Source organism: Halichoeres trimaculatus, unplaced genomic scaffold (genome assembly GCF_033239565.1).
Source record: "Halichoeres trimaculatus isolate MK-OKI-2021-1 unplaced genomic scaffold, fHalTri1.1 fHalTri1_scaffold_7, whole genome shotgun sequence".
Lineage (NCBI taxonomy): Eukaryota > Metazoa > Chordata > Actinopteri > Labriformes > Labridae > Halichoeres > Halichoeres trimaculatus.
Genome location: NW_027437185.1, coordinates 21214433 through 21233333, shown reverse-complemented (window position 1 = coordinate 21233333; position 18901 = coordinate 21214433). Strand labels below are relative to the sequence as shown.

Below are 18901 nucleotides of genomic sequence, written 5' to 3'. Positions count from 1 at the left end.
AAAAACAAAGATAACCAAAGTTTATTTGATTTTGGCATTATGGTCAAAAGATATCACAACAGAGTCAAAGAGGGACATACATACAGTGTCTGCTCAGTCATTCATAACACCATGCAGCCCAACAGCAGCTTTCTGTCTTATACACTGTTCTGTAACATTTCTGACATCACCACACACATCCAGAGAGTTGCTGCCTCAATCACTTTCACATACATCATACATCCTCTTGCATTAGGTCTTTTAACTCCTCTCTTATTAAAACATACTGCCAGTAATACAATTATCTGGAAAACACACACATCCTCTTACAAAATGCAGACACGCGCACATTCAAACACAGGTGTGCACACAGTGGGCTCCTGTCTATCTGAGGCTGTTGCTGTTGGGTTGTGATCCAGCGAGGCCAGGGTGGTCGGGACTGTGGCGGTTCTGGAGAGGGAAAAAGAGAACACGTTAGTTTGGACTTAAACCTTGTACTTAAATCTTCTGTTCCTTACATTTGAGAATGCAGAGCAGAACAGACCATAATCTTGAAGCAGATCAGTGTTTTGAGCTGGCTGACATGAAGCAGGAGGTTGTCAGAGAGTCTACATGTCATGTACATTCTGTCTACTATAGAGATGATGTATCTTATTGCCAGTTTAAGAAAACTTGCACCTGTATACAGGTTTATTTTCTCAGACATCAGTGAAGTTGAAAGTGTTGGCAAAACGGAAGTAACTTTTCAAAATTAACTTAGGGTTCCACCTGCAATTCTGGAACAATTTCACCCTCTGCTGGCCATGATCTGATCACTGCAGGAAGGACTTATCTAAAAACTTGGCGAGGGTCACTAGTGGGACCCATTGATAGCTTCAAACAGACTTACTAGAGTACAGGCAGGTACTCCTACCTTCTTCTTTTTCTTGTCTTTCTTTTTTTTCTTGCGGTCCGGATCGTCATCTCTCTTTTTCTTTTTCTTCTTGGGGTCAGAGTCTGAGGGAGTTTCTGTGGGATCAAAATGAAACAGGTCAGCGGTCGGATAATATGTCACGATGCTCTGCAAATTTGTTGCTATGATTGATGTCAAACCTTGTGGTAATGGATCCTGTGGACGGTGGTGTTTGTGCTTGTGTTTGCTCTTCTTCTTTGGAGGCTGTATGTGCATCAGTCTGTACTGTTCTGGGAGCTGTAGAAAAAAACAAAAAACAAAAACAAAACCATGCAAGTCTTCAGTTGACCATAATAACAAAATGAAGAAAATTGGGTTCTAGATGCAAATTATCTTCTTTGTTTGAAAAAATACTGTTTAAAGTTGCATTGCTCTGCTTTAAATTCATGTTTTATCTTGCTTCCTCTGTTGGAGTGTTGTGTATTTCACACTTACCGGTCCTGTGTGTAGTCTGAAACCTGTGAGCAGAGCTCCAGTCAAAGGGCTAAAAGAGTTCCCACACACTGGAGGCTTATCAATCAGCGAGCGCAATGAGCTGCCGTCCTGAGTGCCTGGACAGTCGATCATACCTGAGGCACAAAAAAATGAAACATGTCGCAATTAGTTAGAGCTCAAAATACAAGCAATAAAGACACTTGCCACATGTTTTTGCCATTATGGGGAAGCCTAGTCATACAATTCATGTTGCTTCTACATGTGCGGTGATGAGAGATGTTCTTTGTAGTGGTCTTCCCAGCTCCCTCCCTCCCTCCCTCCCTCCCAGTATACGGAATGTGCTTGTCTGTGTGTGTAAATGGAGGCATGTGGCTGTTAAATTTAAAAAGCAAGGTATACACCTGATTATGAGAGAGGTAACTCTATATTACTTATGCTGTGATCTGGGGCTAAATGGAAAATAAAAATAACTTGGCTTCCACGGTGGGCAGCCTGCACCCCCACAGCATCCCTACGTTGGTTATTGATAGGGGTAACACTAATGTGTCTGACCATCTCCAGGAGGTAGAGATGTACTTTTATGGACATCTTTTCCGTAAGAAAAGTCAGGTTTGTGGCAAAACTATGAAGCCATGCTGTTACAACCTGTTATTGTCATTGCCACAAATTTAATCTTCATCTATGTCATGATCAAATTTGTAGGCTCTGAAGTTGTAGATGGAGCTTGAATAGAAATGCAGAAAATATGTATAGTTTGCTGAATGTGCATGTGCTTTAGTTGATGAGTCCTTGAGCAAGGCCTAAAAATACAAGTTATCAACAATAGCCAGAGTTAAGGCTTAAATAATAAAAGTTGGGATCCCGTAAGTGAGGCTACCTTGACACTGGCTAAGCAAGAACCACTTTTTCCAAGTTAATCACGCATTTGTTTTTCGAAGTGAGGAACCCACCTGGTAACTCCGGTAGAAAATTGCTGAGCTTCTCCTTCACCTTTTTCCCACAGAATTTGTTGTAGGCGTGCTCCAAGTTGTAATGCGTGATGAGGTTGGTGTTCCCCGTTAACTCGTTCCCCACTAAACACATTAAAACTGTTACAACACATTGATAAACAAGCGCTACATTTCTTAACTTATCAAAACTTGGACATAATGAAAAATACATATTCCACCAAAAATATGGCCGAATGGCTATTTCAAGCCAGAGAAAAACGGTCAGGCCACGGTTGTTCATGGCCAAGGTTTGAAACTTACGGATCAGTTCAACAGGGATCAAAAATAGGTAACTCAGTTGTGTGTCATAAAACAGTTCAAACATAGTCCTATCCCAGCCTAAAGGCTGTAGCTAGCGTACATAGTGTTTTATACACTCATTGCTGGCTAACTTTAGCTAGCATTGTAAACAAACTGCCTAGCAGCCTTAAATACCATCTCTTTTTATATTTAACTAAAAACAGGCAATGCCATATATCATGTAACACATAATTACAACATAGCAAAGTTTTCCCAACTGTACCAGGAAGCTCCCGCAGTAAGTAAAAAGGTTCATTCATGGCTGCGGGCTTTCGCAGAGCAGGCCCCTCATCCCCGAGCTGTGGTGGCAGCTGCCCCACCATGGAGACCTGATTTTGCGGTAGAGGCGGCGGTGGCTTTCCCGGTCCGAAACCGAGAGACGACGAGCCGGGCGGTCCCTGAGTTTCATTTTGTCCGAACATAGTTGAAAACATTTCCGTCATAACTATCACGAATAATACATTTAAATAAAAAGAAAATGCCGGTGTCTTAGAGCTTATGGCCTATTAGTACTCACTACGAATCTGTCCACTGTCAACAACTCGGATCTTCACTTTGTGGTATTATTTCCATGGCTCAGATACCGTAATGACAGGCATAAACACGCATGTTACCAAAATGACCTGTGTACGATGACACGTGTGATTGTGATAGACAGCATTTTTTTTTATTTGGTGATTTAATGATAGAAGAGATAACAGAGGAAAGAAATATATTTACAGAAAGTTAGTTCATACATGTCATGGTCAAATAACTAAAGATCACACATCAAAGACATCAACAGTGCAGAAGGGAGATGCCATTCTTTCAAACTCTGTGACCGATGCCTGAAAGTGAAAGGAAAAGAAACGTCCATAAATAAATAGAGATTAACTATCAAATTAAATATGAACTTAAATATTTATACTAGTTAAAAATTTTTTATCTTTTGGCTAGTGACAGATTTTCTATATCAGTTTCTTAATACTGTATGAATGAATTATTCTTTCAGATTATTTTTAGAGACATTCACCTAAAAAATGATGCCCAAACTTAAGTGAAAAATTTATAACATGTAAAAGGCAACTTTGGATAAGCACTGTTCAATAATGTAACATATCAAGACTGTGAGACTACAATTGTGATCTTTTTTATGTATAATGTAGAACTTACAACATAAATGAAAACACATACTACAGATACAAGTATTCAGATGATACTTTATCTCTAATTATTTTTCTCTCACCTTCCACTCCTCAACAGCAGCATGAATATGATTATCAGTCTGAGCGATACTCTCCCGGCCTGCTTGAACTTTCTGTGCGAGAGCAGCATTCTCAGCCTGAATCTTTTTCAACTCCAGTCGCATGTAGGCTTCCTGCTTTTGGTAGTATGGTACCAAAAAGCTGCAAAGGTCCTGCTCAGGAATGCCACTTGGTCGCCTAATAGATTAAAAACACAGGTTAAATGTGAAATTAAAATATTGCTGTTGAGATACACAGAGCAATGGGTATTACAGGTTCTTGAGTCAAGTTATGTGAACGCTTTCAGCAACAGAAACTGCGCAGTTCAATCAAAATGTTGATGTGTAATTACTACAACATTCAACTGAAGAGATTATAATGCTCTTTAGTTTACTGACCATGCTGGATCTGGGTTGTTTTTAGCTGTCTTCTCCAGTTCATCCAGCTCATTCAGTTTTAACTCTAACCGGCCCTCCTCAATCAATCTGCTGATGTCCTCCTACACAAACACATACATCCACTTTCATTTAAACAAATAAAAACAGACTGGCAGACAGCAGAAACTGCATTCCGATTTCTATTACGAACATGTTTTTTTTTTTTATTTTTTTTTTTACACATAATGTTAATGTAATGCACTGCATACCTTTATGGCTCCTTGTAACTCCTCTATGAACTGTTTGTGAATGCTCTCCATTCTCTGGGGGTTCTTCTGATACAGAGGACGAAATGTGCTGGCGAATCTTTTAAAACTGTAAACAAAATGTCAGCCATGTGTACATCAAAGAATGGCCTCGTGAATTTGTGAAATACTCAAATAATGAGCAAATTGATTTAACAGATCTCAAAAACACAATTCAAATACAGTTTTAAACACAAGGCAACTGTAAAGTAATAGATGAAGATGTCGAGGGTTGCAAATTTACAGCCTCACCAATATTTGAAATTGCTGAGTTTGTACGAATATCAATTTGAACAAATATATTTAGGTGCTGACTAATTACATTGACAAGTGAAGAATTGAACCTAGGTATGGAAAATTCTCCAAATTCCTAAAACTTAAAATTGAAACGTTTACAAACGCTGGTGGAGTATTTTGACAAAAAGGAATAGCAATCTCACTTTAACCAATACAAGTATACATTAACACGCCTTTTTAACAGCAACACAATCATCATTTACATCAGCTTTGACATACTCTGCTATGGCTTATCGGTATCAACAGCCTTAAAAACATGAGATATCAGAAATACTCGACTTGCCTCAAAGGGAGGCTCTTAGGCTATTTCAGATCCATTGTGCTGAATAACAAAATTGTCAAAGTGCTACGACCTGGAACCAGAACATATATGTATATTGCTGTAGGCCTGGGGGGCGTATTCACTATAAAGATATGCAAAAATGTTACCTGACATGCTGGATGAACCTTTCCAGGCTTTTCTGCATCACTTTGTCGAACAGTTTAAGCCGGTTAAACTTCACCTCTGTCTCGTCGGACGGCTTACACTCTGAGCCAGAGCTTGACATTTGCGATGTGACTTCTTCCGTCGCATCAGTAGTCTGATTTTCAGAGGAATCTTTAAGAACTACGTTGGGAACAGTCTCTTTCGTTGTTGACATTTCGCTTTCTTCCATTTCGGCCATTTCTGTTTACGTTTTGCAGAGCCCGCCAAATGTACGGCGAGTCGCAGCGCTCAGAAGCTACGGAATTGTTTTGTGCAGCGCAAGCGCAATGCGATCGAGGGACCTTGTCCTGTCGCTAACTTCAGCTGTCATTCCTTTTCAAGCCTCTCGTAGGCAGCTACTCTGTCCTCAAGCATGGGTCTAATAACAGGACTTTGCTCTTTCTTATACCACTTACCTCAAATTTACAAATGGCTTTTGAAACCGTATTATATCACCTCACTTTTTATGACTGTTGCCTTCCCGCTTGTCCGAAAGGCTCCAGGTCTGTGCGAGCACCTGGCGACCCAGCGTGAGGACGGCAACTCCTGCGACTTTGACTGGGTAAGGAGCATGGTGGGGACTGTGGTGCTGTGCTGTTCTGTCTGCTGCTATATATGGTGGGGCTGAAATGGGGGAGCTGATCTATTTATCATTTAATTATTCACCAAATTATGACGTGTTTTTGCACCTTTTCTGTTTTCAGAGAGAGTTGGAGATTCTCATGTTTTTAAGTGCAATAGTGATGATGAAGAACAGGAGAGCCAGTAAGAAACCCCCCACACCATCTCGTTTGACACATACACACATTTGTTTATGTGTACACAGTATGATGTCATACATGGCAATGTCTATTTACACTATATACAGACACATCATAAAAAGTGGCCTTTCTACAAAGCATGTGGCGGTCTATTGCTCAGGTTAATTAAGACAAATAAGAAATACAGACTCTTAAAAAAGTTCATATTCAACCAAGCAGGTATTTCAACCCAATGTGTATCTGATTATGACCATGTAAACCTCTAAACTAAGTAGAAACATCCATTGAAGCCTTACTTTAAACTTTGTTGTTTAGTAAACATACAGTTTCACTGTTATCCTGTGACCTTGTACGACAGTTTGAAGGTTTTGTACCTCTGCTCCATTGATTGTTTTTCTTCTCTCTTTGTCTCAGTCACTCTGGAGCAGCACATAGGCAACCTCTTCCTGTTTAGCAAAGTGGCAAATGTCATCCTCTTCTTCAGACTGGACATTCGGCTCGGCATCCTTTACCTCGCTTTGTGCGTTGGTCAGTGACCTGACAAGTTATTACAGACACGTAGCCTCATAAAATAATAGATTTTAACAGTTATCTCAGAGTCTTACTGTTTTTTCTGGTTAAACTTGCATAAGGCTACTGTTTTTATTTGCTGTTACCTCAATGTAGACTTCACTTGAACTTGCCTTTTCTCCAGCCTTTCTTATGACCTGTAAGCCACCCCTCTACATGGGCCCAGAGTACATCAAGTACTTCAGTGACAAGACCATAGATGTGAGTGTGACACTGCAGATTATGCAGTTTTAAATGCTTATATTTTCCTTCATTAACTGAAAGATTTTTCGGGCAAACTATAGAATCTAAGGTCTCTTCTGATCATTTTTGTATTTCATATTGTTTATATCAGTGTTTGACCTATAATTGATGGTGCTCTTGTCCTTTTAGTTGTCAGGTTTACATTAAAGTGATCTTTATCTTTGTAATTTTTTTTGACTCAGTTTTGTGTCATTGAATCATTAGGAGGAGTTGCAGAGAGACAGTCGTGTCACCTGGATTGTTGAATTCTACGCTAATTGGTCATCTGACTGCCAGTCCTTTGCTCCAGTCTTTGCTGACCTTTCTCTCAAGTAAGAGATCAGTGAAGCCAGACAAAAACAGATGCCCAGGTTAACTGAGTCTCTGACAAGTTATTGGTGAAACAAATGCTCTCATTATTGGCTGTGCAGCCTTCATGACAAGACAGAAAAGTAGATAAGAGTGACTCAACATTGCATCTTCTATCAGCTGTTACACCCTTAAAGCCATGGTGTTTGATATCTTCAGATGTGAAATCTTAAATAATGAAGTTATCTTAAATCTTTTCTGAAGTGCTACTGCACAGCTATTGAATGATTGGCCAAGATATCCTTGTTATAAATCATGCTTTGTTTCAGGACTTCTTAAGTTTAACTCTCATTTAATGAATAAAAGAGGGCTGAAACTTTTTTTATGAGGAGCACAGAATCAGTAGTCATGATCCATTTTTGTTAGACTATGCATTAGCGTAGCTAAATCCCACTAAGTAATCAGGTTTGATATTATTTTAAGGCTTTTATGCAAGCATTAAATGTTTTGTCCATCTTCAGGTACAACTGTGCTGGGCTCAGGTTTGGGAAGGTGGACATCGGACGCTATGGCGAGGTGTCACAGAGGTCAGTCATTTTCTCCCACCTGCACCTGTGTTTGAGAAGTTTATTCACTCATGTAACCAATTCCTTTCTTTGACTGTTTTTTTGAGTGCTGTTATTTACTGTCTCAACAGGTACAGGGTCAGCACGTCTCCTCTGGCTAAGCAGCTTCCAACTCTGATTCTTTTCCAAGGAGGACGGGAAATGATCAGACGTCCCATGGTGGACAGTAAAGGGAGAGCTGTGTCTTGGACCTTCAATGAGGTATGTCATGTCTGTGAAGGAGTTTTCTGTAAACTGATGCTCAGGTAGATATTAATTCAAGAACTGTTTCTTCCCTCACCAGGAGAACATTATCAGGGAGTTTAACCTCAATGAGATCTTCCAAAAGGCCAAGAAACTGAACAAAAGTCGTGGTTTGAAGGAAGAGGATCAGAATGACTTTCAGCCATATGAGGGCAGCGATGAGCTTCATACTGAAACTAACAACCAAGAGCTGCCTACAGAGAGCAAAAAAGACCAGTAAGCAAGGAGGATCTCTTTCAGAAAGGCTGCATGAAGTGTCTCCTTTTCATCTAATGTATCAATGCCTTACATTACAGCCAAAGTCCAAAATTATTGTGGATGTAGAGATGAAAGTTGGTTCAGCCACTCTACACTAAGTCTTTTATGTGTCAAATCAATACCCACAATGGCTGGACCACCATTCACTGCTCCCTCTGGGTATGATGCTTAGCCTTTAAGTAATGTGTATTTATTTTAGGCTGTTTTACAACATACTTAAACATATTTAAAAAAGACTTTTTGTACTTTTTCAGTAACGTTTTTTTTCTGCCTGTATTGTGTTCGCTAATGTCTCATTTTCAAACCAAAGTCAAAAATTGGATCCGAAATAAAGAAGTGCACAGACACATTCTGGTTCCTTTTTTGTATCAGTTTGACCTTTTTATTCTGAGAAGACATCTTTTTAAAAATTCTTTATAAGGCCATTTTGGAAATGTTTTTATGTAGTCATTACAGATATTTGTTAAACTCGTTCCATTCATCACAGCCCACAATAGCAATATTTTATCTCACACAGAAGTATACCTACTATACTGAAAAGATCAGATTGTTCACTGGCCACCACTGTTGGCCAGAGCAGGAAGAAAAGTAACACAGGTTCTCTTTATCTCTGTACGATGTACAATGGCTGCTTGTGCCTGAATGATGCTTCTTTTCTTTTTGCCACCCACACCTGAACCGGGTGGATGTTTGACAATATTCTCTCAAGTATTCTAGCCAGTGAAGCATTCAGCATGACAAACAAAATCACATGCACACCTAAGACAAAGCCTGGAAGGGTTGAAAAATTGTAACACAGTCATTTGGGTCGAATGACGATACTTGTGTGCTTCAAGCGTGTATTTTCTCCCAAAGACGTGCTACATTCAGCCAGCCTTAACATTCTACGGCAAACACAGCTGTGGGCTTTGCGGATAAAAAAATAAATAAATAAGAAAGCTTGAATGTAATGCCCAATCCTGAAAGACACAAATGTGCATACACACCGCTGATCCTCTCATTAGCACTCTCTCAGTGGCTATTTGTGTACCTTTACAGAAGATTGTTAAAAATGAGCAAGTCAATCCAGAAATTTTCTTTTTTTTTCCTTTGAAAAATGTAAAAAAAAAAAAAACCCAGCAAAAATTAGTGGAAATTTAAATGTGCTTGCACCACTCAAAAATTTTTCAAGGCAAAAGAAAAACAATCTCCATTGCAGACCTGTCCCTCTTCAATAATCTATTCAGTGGCATATAGCATTTACAATTTCTTTAAAGCATTTTCAGAAAAAATATTCAAGGTTCCTTTATATGTCAAAAAATAAAACAGGTAGAGACTGTTTTTAAAATCGTGTCTAAAACTACAAAGTTTTCTTGTCTTGTGAAATAAATAAGCCCTTCCCTCGCTGCCCATATTTGGCTGGCCATCTGTTAAAGGTATGAGGTTCTGCTAGCATCTTGACTGACTGAGAGACAAAACATTGAAGAAAAGAAGAAAAATAATGACACCAACAGGACAAACAATGATCTTAAAGCTACGAATAAATTTTGCATAATGTCTCTAGCTTTAACATTATAAGCGTACATTCCACAAAGATGTTTGTGCTGAAATCTCAATTCAGAAATTTCTTTGTGGCTTTCAAAAGTTGAGCTCGATTATTTGCCACTTTCGCTCTCTAGCAAAGGACTCTCTTTCTCTTTGGATGATGTCGACTCCAACAAGAGCTTATGAGTGGCTGATGCAGCCATTTAATACGAACAGGCAACTGATTTGAAATCGTTTTCATGAATAATTACACACAGTAAATCTGCCACCATCATCAATAGTCACCTTCAATACCTGACAGTTTGACCCAATAATAATCTGTAAGAGTTCATACATTTATATAAAACAATGTTTTAAAAAAAGATGTACAAAACTAAAATGATACTGTGTTTAAAGGTCGGGCTCTTCTCTCAGTGATTCTTTATGATTAACAGGTCACGTGGTCCGTTCAGACAGTACAGAAGAAGACGTTTCTATTGGTCTACAGTCCAGGATCCACTCTCTAAAACCCTACACCCACTTGGTAAAGACCATATTTTCCTTGAAGGTGTCCAACACAGCGATCCACACTCTGTGTGCTATGTACCAAAGTAAAACAGCAACTCATTGAATAGTTATGCATGTTGTATTGACATATCTGTACCATGTGACGATACAGTAACATCAGTCTATGGCTCACAAAGTGGCTGAATGGGGACAAACTGATCCTTTGAAAAATAAACCGTAGTCCCCTTTTACTCTTTGTTCAAATCTGAAAAGCTAGCAGAGAAGAATGGCCAGAAGCTTACAAAGATACCAAAGTGAGTACCGCATGGGCCTGCTCCTGGAGTCCATTGCTGCAGAGAGAGAGTTGTTTCTCAGAGTCCTGCGGCCGTGAATAATATCCAGCTCATGTACGAAGAAGCAGTCCAAAGACTTTTTCTCCTTCCCCTCGTGATAGACCATGAAGGAGATCTGTCGCTCAAACCGATATCTCGTAAGTGGTCCCTCCAACGCCTGTTACCTTCTTCACCCCGCCCCCTGGTCTGGATGTGGTGTGATTGGCCAAGACTGGGCGAGAGGCGGATCTGATTGGACAGCCATCAGAAAGGGAAAAGGGAGAGGGGATTTGGGATTTAGAATAAAGGGAGTGGAGGTGAGTGGTTCTATCTCAAAAGACAATAAACAAGCACACACTGTAAAAAACATTTCACTACCATTGATCTTGTAAGGCATTTGGTTTGGTTACTAACAGAGTGAGTTGGAAGAGGAAAAAGGACAGATTCAAAGGGCAGCATGGTTAGACATGCTTTATCAGGCTAATCACAAACCAGCATGCTTAAACACATCAACTACACCAGTACAACTTTCAGACACATCCAACTGTTACCAAATAACCGAACAAGACTGTAAACTGTTTAAGAGGAAAAGGAAGACTCACACAGATCAAGGAGGAAGAGGAGGGCTGACACAAACCAGGGAGGAAGAAGAAGAGGGTTATGAGGAAAAGGAGAAGGGAGAGTAGCAGGCAGATGGATCTGCGGACGGATCACTACTCACTGTGGAGCCTGTTGCCCTCCCCCGGCCCCCCCACCACTCAGCACAGTGCCTCCTCCTGTGGGCCGAGGCTTGTGCTGAGGTCCCGCCTCCCCAGTGTAAGACTGAGACTTCCCAAGGGAGAGCCCACGGGGTGGTGGGGAGACAGGAGGCTCTAGTGAGCGAGCCCCAGGGGAAGAGGATGAGGAGGAAGGGTTACGAGGGGCTCGGGAAGAAGGGTCGTGGTTATGATGGAGCAGGTGCTGAATCTCGGAAGGCCCGGAGGAGGGAGGGGGTGGGCTGACGGCACGTAAGTAGGCCCTGTGGGGAGAGGAGAAAGTGGCAGAGCCCTGGAGAAGCTGCCCCTCCCTCTGCTGGGCAATCTGAGCTGAGAGGAAGGGCGATGTGTAGCCCTGCAGTGAGCTACTAGGTGACACCACCTCAGGCTGGCCGACTAAAGTCACTGAAGGAAACAGAACTCGAGGTTTCTGTGGTGAAAGCTCATGAGCAGCCGACTCAAACTCTGGGCTCTCGGAAGGTGTCAGCAGGCTGTCATAGGACAGGCTGCCATTCCGAGGCGTCTGATTGGCCAGGCTTTTGTAGCTGGTGTCTGTGGTGCCCTCTGATTGGAGCGTGGCCAGTGGGTTATGTGCCGTATGCGCTGAGCGCAGACTGGAAGAGCGAGAGCCACCAGTGGACAGAACCAGAGAGGATGGGTAGGAGGTGTAAGAGCGCCCAGTCAGGGAGTGACCAGACATGCCCCCTGTCATTCCCACAGCAGTCCCACAAGGGCCCCCGGGGCCCTCACCCCTTTCCCCTCCCCCTCTGCGCACCCCTACACCTCCCCCAACTACTGTGGCCCCATCCAGGCTGCTCGGCTCTGAGCGGTAGCTGGGCTGGCGGCTGGACTGAAGAATGGAGGGAGATGGAGAGTCCAGACTCTCCCCACGGATCATCTGAGGAGAGGAGAGAGGAGGAGAAACAGACCAAAGACAGAAAGTGGGAGGAACAGTGTGATGAAGATGGAGGGAGGAGTAAAGAAGGGGGAAGAAAGATGAAACACCATGTTACCTCAGGGATGGATAACATAGAACCAAAAAACAATTGTTGTCTACAAACTGCAACATAAAATAAAAGTGGTGGGGAAAAATCAGATGCTTGACCGGTGCTCTAATCCATCATCACACTACTGGATTGGAAACATTGACTGGATTAACAAGCACTGACACTGCATGTCAAAGACTGTGTGTGTGTCAACAAATAAATGGAAGTACAATTACATACGGTACAGGAACTACACATACCAGTCAATGCAAGTCTCAGGGGAAAGGATAGATTCACCCAAACACACAGAGACAGTCAAAGGGATAAACACACACATCCACTCACACACACAGATGACACCAGCTGAGACTTACTGATCAACCGATGGCCACTGAATGATCAATTCAAAGTAAAAACAAAAAGAGGGGCATGGTATTAACCACAAAGAAAATCAGGAGGGCCAGGGTGTTTCTGACCATCTATCATATTAATCTTTGGGACATTTTTTGCTTTCTACTACACAAAATGAGTAACATCCCTTCATGTTCATCAAGTATTTAAACATGTTTCAACAAGGTTGTGTGCAACTGACAAAAAGTATATTTATAGATTTAAATGTGTTTCCAGTCAGACAGAGACACATGGTGTACTTCACTCTGTAATAAGTTATAAACTTTTGTTTATATCCGGTTTACTGAAGTTCATGCAGGTAAAAACAACATCTATACCTTGTTTGGGTGTGAAAGTGCAGTATGGTTCCTTCCTGGGCTACTGTAAGGAGGTCGATATTTGTACATTGACGGTGTAGGTGGAGCTTCAGTCAGCAAACTGCTCTCTGAAAAACCAAAAGTGACATCCAGAGCTGTGACTTTGAGGAGGCCTAATGCTTAGCTTCTCATAACCATTAGTCTGAATCTACCTATGAGTTTCAGTGTGTGTGTGTGTGTGTGTGTCTCACCCTCTGTGTCAGCACGCGGCAGGCCAGGGTATCGTAGCTCGGGCTTTGGAGGTGGTGGAGGCTCTGCATCAGCTGACTGGCTCTCCATCTGATCTAGACTACTCTTGGACTGGAAAAGGCACACAGTCAAAGAGTTTTAAAGGAAGTTTAGAGAGGAGAATTAATTCATTGAAGTGCACGCTGAGTCACACGGCACAGATATCTCAAATCCTGACACATTTATACACAAGTAAGACAAGATGGCTTTATCACATATGCTATCATTCAGATGCCATATTCCAAAAAGAACATGTTTGAGGATACTCATCCAGAAACACCATCAAAAAAATGTAAGTAAAGCAGTGTGAAACAAATGACTCACCCTGGTGCTGTGTCTGTCATTCTGGATGCCATTGTCCAGGACTTTTGCCTCAAGCTGCGCTTCAGTAAGAGGCGGTCTTAAAAATGGAGGCTGTACTTCTACTGCCTGGGGGCTTCGCCACCGTCCCATGTATCTGTGAGGAGAACACGCACATAAGATTGAATTAAATGAAAGTTAAATGCACAGAAACACATCATATTTGAACTCAACCCATATTCCATCAACTACTCAAAAATGTAAGGACAACAAAAGAGAGAAAGCTGAAAAAGTGGAAGAGGGGAGATAGCAGCAAAAATTTAGAGGAGGCAGAAAAGTAGTTTGATAGCACTGTGTTAAAAGAGTGGAGTAAAAAGATGTGTAGCAAAGAAAAGGGAGTGGTCTGACCTGGGGGCCTGGGAGCTGCACAGCACATGTGAAATATTCCTCAAGCAGCCATTGGTGAAAGGGTTAACACCGCCCCTAAACTTCCCTGTCACCTGCAAGGAGATTGAGGAAAAAAATTAACAAGCAAAACAAGACATCATAGCTCACAGCTTACAGCAGCAGAATAAAAAAAACATGATGTGCACAGTCAGTCTTTACCTGCTCATTTGTGGTCCTACCACGGGCCACTAACACCATGTGGAACCCAGTCAGGCCAGCAACTGGGACAAAAAACAAACCAGCCACACACATAACAGCCATACTTTTGGGGGAGAAAGTCAAGGAGGTTATCAAAGATAAAAAGAAAATAAGGTACATAAAAAGTTCAGGCTAAAAATCCTGAGGAATTCTGTGAAATGTGAAAAAAAAGGTCCTGCATCTTTTTGGCAGCAGAGTGTCAGTTAAAGGATACGTTACAGCAGCGTGTGGCGTGTCCAGCTGCTGGCGGTGGTGCAGGACATATACAAGGCCAAAGCCAAATACGTTTATGATGTGAGTGGTTAGTGAGAGCAGGAAGAGGAAGAAATAGCGATAATTCCTCCGACCAATGCAGTTGTTCACCCATGGACAGTGATGGTCAAAATCCTGACAGAGCAAAAAGTCAAAACAACAAAATGATGTACAATTATGTCTTTTTTTGTTCCACTGAGATTCAATTAGTGTGTAAAAATGATAAAAGCAATAAATATAATGAAAGAGAAGTCATAATAACACACCCAGTCTCATTTAGATCATAAATAATGATTCAATTAAACGTAATTTGACCTCAAAAAGCTCAACAACTCTGTTTACCTCCACACAGTTGTCACAGACAGAACAGTGCGAGCAGCGTGGTGGGCGGTAGAAGCGGCAGGTTGAACACCACTTCATGCGCACCTGGATGCCTTTGATCTCCACTGTCTTATACAGGGGAGCACGGAAATCATCCTCTTTATCCTCATCCTCCTCCGCTACGGACAACAGAGACACAGAGGTGACACAAACATCATAAGTTCATTTGCCTTCATATGTATTAGGTTATTGCTTGGTGAGCGATAGGGAATTGTTTTAATTATATATCAGGACAGAATAACTTTTTGGCACTAACGCCTGCAAACAAACACTGCGTGTTTACCTCTGGGGAAGACTCCAGGGTCCATAAAGGTTGCCATGCAGAAGTTGGCAAGGGTGAAGAGGAAGATCACAGCAATGTAAATGGGAATGACAGGGGAGAAATACTCCGACAACCACGGGCACCTGGACCAATGAAAGAGGGACAAAGATGCATTATGCTTTCAAATCAGCAGACTTTGCAACAATAAATAACGTCTGAAAATACTGGATGTCTTGGTATGACAGCACATTGATGTTTACATGTGGGGTTGTGTGAACACAACTGTACATACACGTAGGCCCTTGGGACATTGAGTGTTGCATGCATGCAGCGGTACTCACGTGAAGCAGAAAAAAAGTGTTGTGGATCCGACCAAGAACGTGGTGGCTGCAGACACGGGAACATATCTGCTAGGTCGAAATGGACGGGGAGGAGCAGAGGCAGGGCCACCTACTCCTCCCCCTACCCCCCCACCACTGAAGCCCGGCATCAGAGACAGAAAGGGGGAGAGAAAGACACAGGGAGGGAGGTAGATTTCTACTGTCTACCTAGTGTTATGGGTGCTCTACAGGTCAAAATGGCAAGTATGTTGATTTCTAGGAGGGACCATCATTTCAGACTGGGAAAGAAAAACTCACACTATGCAAAGCAGCAACTCGGCAGACACATGAAGGATTCTCTGTGCACAGTTAGTAAATGTGTCACTGCACCAGTACAATCACTCAAAATCATATGATTATTTTCTAATTTAGCAATATACAGCTCTTCTTGCATGTGTACAGTTTGAAAATACTCAATTTGTGTGCATATTCTTAATAGAGGCTTAATAAAAGCAAAAAAAATACAAAAGCAATGAGATACAAAAATATGTGTAGGTAATTCATAAATACTCTTTATGGCTTATTGTAACCGTATTTGGTGCAAAAATATGAATAAAACTTATCTTAAAAAGCTTCCTGGCACCAGTGCAACCATTACACAGAGCTGTACAGACAGATCAAAACACAAACACTCGTACACCCAACTAGAACTTGAGCAATTGAGGTTTGCCTCTGTCCATTAAACTCAAGTGTTTACATAAATGCTTATACCTGTGCTTGACATCTGATTTTACCTCTCAAAGAAAATTATTCAGAAAAGAAAAGACAGGAAAATTAAAGAGGTAGTGGGTGGAAAGCCAGCAGGCTCACAGCAGAAGCACATAGAGGAGAACAGGCAGAGGATTGACCACAGCAGCTGCTGATGACTTCTGTGATTGTCCCAAGAGGGCTTATTTAGGCACTGGGTGGGTGGAAGAAACTGAGGATGGCGACAGGAGGGACAAGTCCAGCGTTATAAACAAAGTCAGCAGGGGAAAACAACCTAACCAACAAATTTCAGATGTGTGAAGCTGCTGTACATCAAACAAAAAAAGTCCAGCTGGATTTTCTTTTAAAAAATGTGCCAAAAGGTTTTCAAAACAATGTGAAGCCTTGCCTTTACAAGATGCTCAAACAGCAAAGCAGAGTCCTCTGAAGCTTTTGAGAGCCCTCCCCTCAGTTCTTGTGAGGATAAAATCAACTCATCCCAAACAGAAGCTCTGTGTATGTCACAGGTGTGTCTCCAAGGTAGGTCAGGTCTGTGTGAAGAGACCTCTTCCACCTCCGAATTCTCTGCAGGTAGACCTCATTTCCCATTTTGCATCTCCTGATCAGAGCCATGTACAGCTGCAGTGTTATGTCACTGGAAGTATCTTAATCCTTTCACTCATTTTGTACTTTGGTCCTCCGACAATCACTGGCTCTGTGGGTAAATTGGTGGATGCCTCTTTACTGAACTGGACAAAACCTAAGAAGACAAACACACGTTGTAGGTACATTTTTAAATTAGTTTCTTTAACATTCCGTATTTTTTATTTCATTGCATGCTGTCAGAATTGTAATACTTAACAATATTATTGCAGATATTGTGGTTTTAAATATAACTTGTTAAAACAGTATGTTATCTCTAGCTGCTGGGCTAAGATGGGCTCGTATAAGATAAGCAGGCATTTCCCTCAGATTTCACAACAATCAGAATGACTAACCATCTGTACTTTTGAATTTCAGTATTACTCATAAAAAGAGTTGCTCAACAGCTTGTTGTTGTTAAACACACAACTGCCACCTCTATGCCCTCAGGTGGTCAAATTAAAGACCGCCCACAAGTGGAAATTGAGAGCACCATGAAGACAACGATCTAATCTGAACAATCAGGGTGGACGCCTTTGAGACACACACGTGCACGCGCGTACACAGAGAGGGGGAGAGGGAGTTGGTAGATCTCCCTCATCTCCAGATGAAAAACTCGTCCGTGCAGTGTGATCACACTGAAAACGGATCCAGACCAACAGTGTAATCTGATAGTTTGGACACACCCCTCTTCTCAACAATTATTATAACCAACTAATGCCAAGCTGCCCAAAGTAGAGTGTGAGTGTGTCTGTGGTTAATCACCTCATCTACCCCACGGCAAATCCCCCCTTACTATAATGGCTGTTAATCCTAAAAGCTCTGAGTCCAACCCTGTATGTCATGTCCCCGTAACGATCTAGCAAGCTTCATCTTCGAGGAAAATGATCGAGAAAATGTTTCGAAATTCAACAACAGGGACACGCTGACAGTCATTACGTTGTTTCTTTATGTAAGATACATAATCTCATAAAATATCATAACATCTCTGTATCATATGGTTACAAGACGAGACGTCAAACAACAGGCCATAGCAGAGCTAGGATTCAGTTAAGGCAAGTAATGCTACCACTGTCTGCTCTCACAACTAGGATCCTCATTAACACACTTTTATTGTTTCCACTAATAGACCACCACTGAGACATTAGAGTTCGATGTTAAAAAAAAAGTTAAATAAATACACAACATGTAATAACGGAAGCTGTACTTCGTAATCAGTTAGTTCTTACCTAGCCACGAAAGTTTTTTTTTGCGACACTGCTCAGTCCTTTACCACGGCTACAAGAGTGAGCTAACATTACCTGGCTAGCTTTGAAGCTTTACACTAGCTAAGCAGATATCATTTGGGTACTCCTGTGAGTGTCCGGCTGTATATTAACTATGAGGGGGAGGTAGGACAACGACGACGTACCTAATATCGCTCATGCGAGCTGTCTTGTCTTTGGGGTGTTGGTCGTTACGGTCCTCCTTGAGTTAGCCGCTAGCTAACCAGTTAGCTCTCCTGCTAGGCCGACACCGGAATCCCGGAAGTAGTTCGACGGCCCTCAGGTGGGCTGAGACAACCAATCAGAGCCCGAGCGAGAGAGGGGTGTGGCCTACTGAAACTGCCCAGACATCGCCTTTAATCAGATTTGTTAACAGAAAAATAGTTGTGACCTTCATTCAATTTTGACACCGACTAAAGATTAAGACCACATTTTAGAACAACATAAAAAAAATAATGTCATAGTAGCTCATCCAACAACGTGCCCTCTGGTCATATTGAAATAATACACATTTCTGAAATTCTCCCACAGGCCAATTTTCGTGAGATTATTGACTACTTTTTGTGAATATACGTCAGTGTTAATGTTTTTTGAGGGTTTAGTGATGTTCTGTTTTTGAATGTGTTTCTGATAAATTAGTCACTTCCTTACAGACTAAAGGTGCTTAATATTAACAGTGGTAACGGGTTGTGATGCT

The 18901-nt window shown here is 41.6% G+C and overlaps 4 protein-coding genes across 7 annotated transcripts; 1 reads left to right on the top strand and 3 right to left on the bottom strand.

Annotated features, from left to right (window-relative positions):
* Window positions 1–5: 5 nt before the first annotated feature.
* On the bottom strand, window positions 6–3250 carry med19a (mediator complex subunit 19a). Of its 2 annotated transcripts, XM_074674544.1 has the most exons (7): window positions 3173–3250; window positions 2879–3053; window positions 2317–2439; window positions 1367–1500; window positions 1072–1168; window positions 893–987; window positions 6–429 (listed from the first exon to the last, which is right to left on the bottom strand). In XM_074674544.1, the coding sequence occupies exons 2-7, from the start codon at window positions 2976–2978 to the stop codon at window positions 364–366; spliced, it is 615 nt and encodes a 204-aa protein (XP_074530645.1). In that variant the 5' UTR covers window positions 2979–3053; window positions 3173–3250; the 3' UTR covers window positions 6–363. The 2 variants fall into 2 exon arrangements, with proteins under 2 accessions (XP_074530645.1, XP_074530644.1); XM_074674543.1 differs by having other exon boundaries at window positions 2879–3235.
* A 72-nt stretch (window positions 3251–3322) lies between these two features.
* Window positions 3323–5522, bottom strand: pmf1 (polyamine modulated factor 1). Its single transcript, XM_074674545.1, has 5 exons — window positions 5287–5522; window positions 4525–4630; window positions 4277–4377; window positions 3881–4076; window positions 3323–3482 (listed from the first exon to the last, which is right to left on the bottom strand). Exons 1-5 carry the CDS (start codon window positions 5520–5522, stop codon window positions 3417–3419), a joined length of 705 nt encoding a protein of 234 aa, XP_074530646.1. The 3' UTR covers window positions 3323–3416.
* Window positions 5523–5696: 174 nt separating this feature from the next.
* tmx2a (thioredoxin-related transmembrane protein 2a) lies at window positions 5697–8650 on the top strand. The gene is made up of 8 exons (XM_074674542.1): window positions 5697–5885; window positions 6028–6088; window positions 6499–6612; window positions 6779–6855; window positions 7102–7208; window positions 7707–7772; window positions 7883–8012; window positions 8095–8650. Exons 1-8 carry the CDS (start codon window positions 5697–5699, stop codon window positions 8272–8274), a joined length of 924 nt encoding a protein of 307 aa, XP_074530643.1. The 3' UTR covers window positions 8275–8650.
* A 23-nt stretch (window positions 8651–8673) lies between these two features.
* Window positions 8674–18506, bottom strand: zdhhc5b (zDHHC palmitoyltransferase 5b). 3 transcript variants are annotated; one of them, XM_074674540.1, is made up of 13 exons: window positions 18351–18506; window positions 15572–17057; window positions 15252–15373; window positions 14930–15087; window positions 14550–14722; window positions 14297–14399; window positions 14099–14190; window positions 13715–13847; window positions 13354–13462; window positions 13124–13230; window positions 11376–12307; window positions 11257–11280; window positions 8674–10903 (listed from the first exon to the last, which is right to left on the bottom strand). In XM_074674540.1, exons 2-12 carry the CDS (start codon window positions 15718–15720, stop codon window positions 11262–11264), a joined length of 2097 nt encoding a protein of 698 aa, XP_074530641.1. In that variant the 5' UTR covers window positions 15721–17057; window positions 18351–18506; the 3' UTR covers window positions 8674–10903; window positions 11257–11261. The 3 variants fall into 3 exon arrangements, with proteins under 3 accessions (XP_074530641.1, XP_074530639.1, XP_074530640.1); XM_074674538.1 differs by lacking the exon at window positions 11257–11280; XM_074674539.1 differs by lacking the exons at window positions 11257–11280; window positions 18351–18506 and adding an exon at window positions 18169–18336.
* Window positions 18507–18901: the final 395 nt, after the last annotated feature.

What these genes read in the sequence shown, in the direction of transcription:
- pmf1 (XM_074674545.1), bottom strand. Translation starts at nt 5,522, where the DNA reads ATGGCCGAAATGGAAGAAAGCGAAATGTCAACAACGAAAGAGACTGTT. An exon ending in AGGTTCATCCAGCATGTCAG is followed by an intron (nt 4,631 to 5,286) that starts GTAACATTTTTG and finishes TTTTGTTTACAG; the next exon opens with TTTTAAAAGATTCGCCAGCA. An exon ending in CTGCTGTTGAGGAGTGGAAG is followed by an intron (nt 3,483 to 3,880) that starts GTGAGAGAAAAA and finishes TTTCACTTTCAG; the next exon opens with GCATCGGTCACAGAGTTTGA.
- med19a (XM_074674543.1), bottom strand. Translation starts at nt 3,098, where the DNA reads ATGACGGAAATGTTTTCAACTATGTTCGGACAAAATGAAACTCAGGGA. An exon ending in TCAGACTACACACAGGACCG is followed by an intron (nt 1,169 to 1,366) that starts GTAAGTGTGAAA and finishes TTTTTTCTACAG; the next exon opens with CTCCCAGAACAGTACAGACT. An exon ending in AAGACAAGAAAAAGAAGAAG is followed by an intron (nt 430 to 892) that starts GTAGGAGTACCT and finishes TTCCCTCTCCAG; the next exon opens with AACCGCCACAGTCCCGACCA.
- zdhhc5b (XM_074674538.1), bottom strand. Translation starts at nt 15,720, where the DNA reads ATGCCGGGCTTCAGTGGTGGGGGGGTAGGGGGAGGAGTAGGTGGCCCT. An exon ending in TGCAGCTCCCAGGCCCCCAG is followed by an intron (nt 13,848 to 14,098) that starts GTCAGACCACTC and finishes TTCTCCTCACAG; the next exon opens with ATACATGGGACGGTGGCGAA. An exon ending in GCCGCGTGCTGACACAGAGG is followed by an intron (nt 13,231 to 13,353) that starts GTGAGACACACA and finishes TTGGTTTTTCAG; the next exon opens with AGAGCAGTTTGCTGACTGAA.
- tmx2a (XM_074674542.1), top strand. Translation starts at nt 5,697, where the DNA reads ATGGGTCTAATAACAGGACTTTGCTCTTTCTTATACCACTTACCTCAA. An exon ending in ACTCCTGCGACTTTGACTGG is followed by an intron (nt 5,886 to 6,027) that starts GTAAGGAGCATG and finishes TTCTGTTTTCAG; the next exon opens with AGAGAGTTGGAGATTCTCAT. An exon ending in GATGAAGAACAGGAGAGCCA is followed by an intron (nt 6,089 to 6,498) that starts GTAAGAAACCCC and finishes TCTTTGTCTCAG; the next exon opens with TCACTCTGGAGCAGCACATA.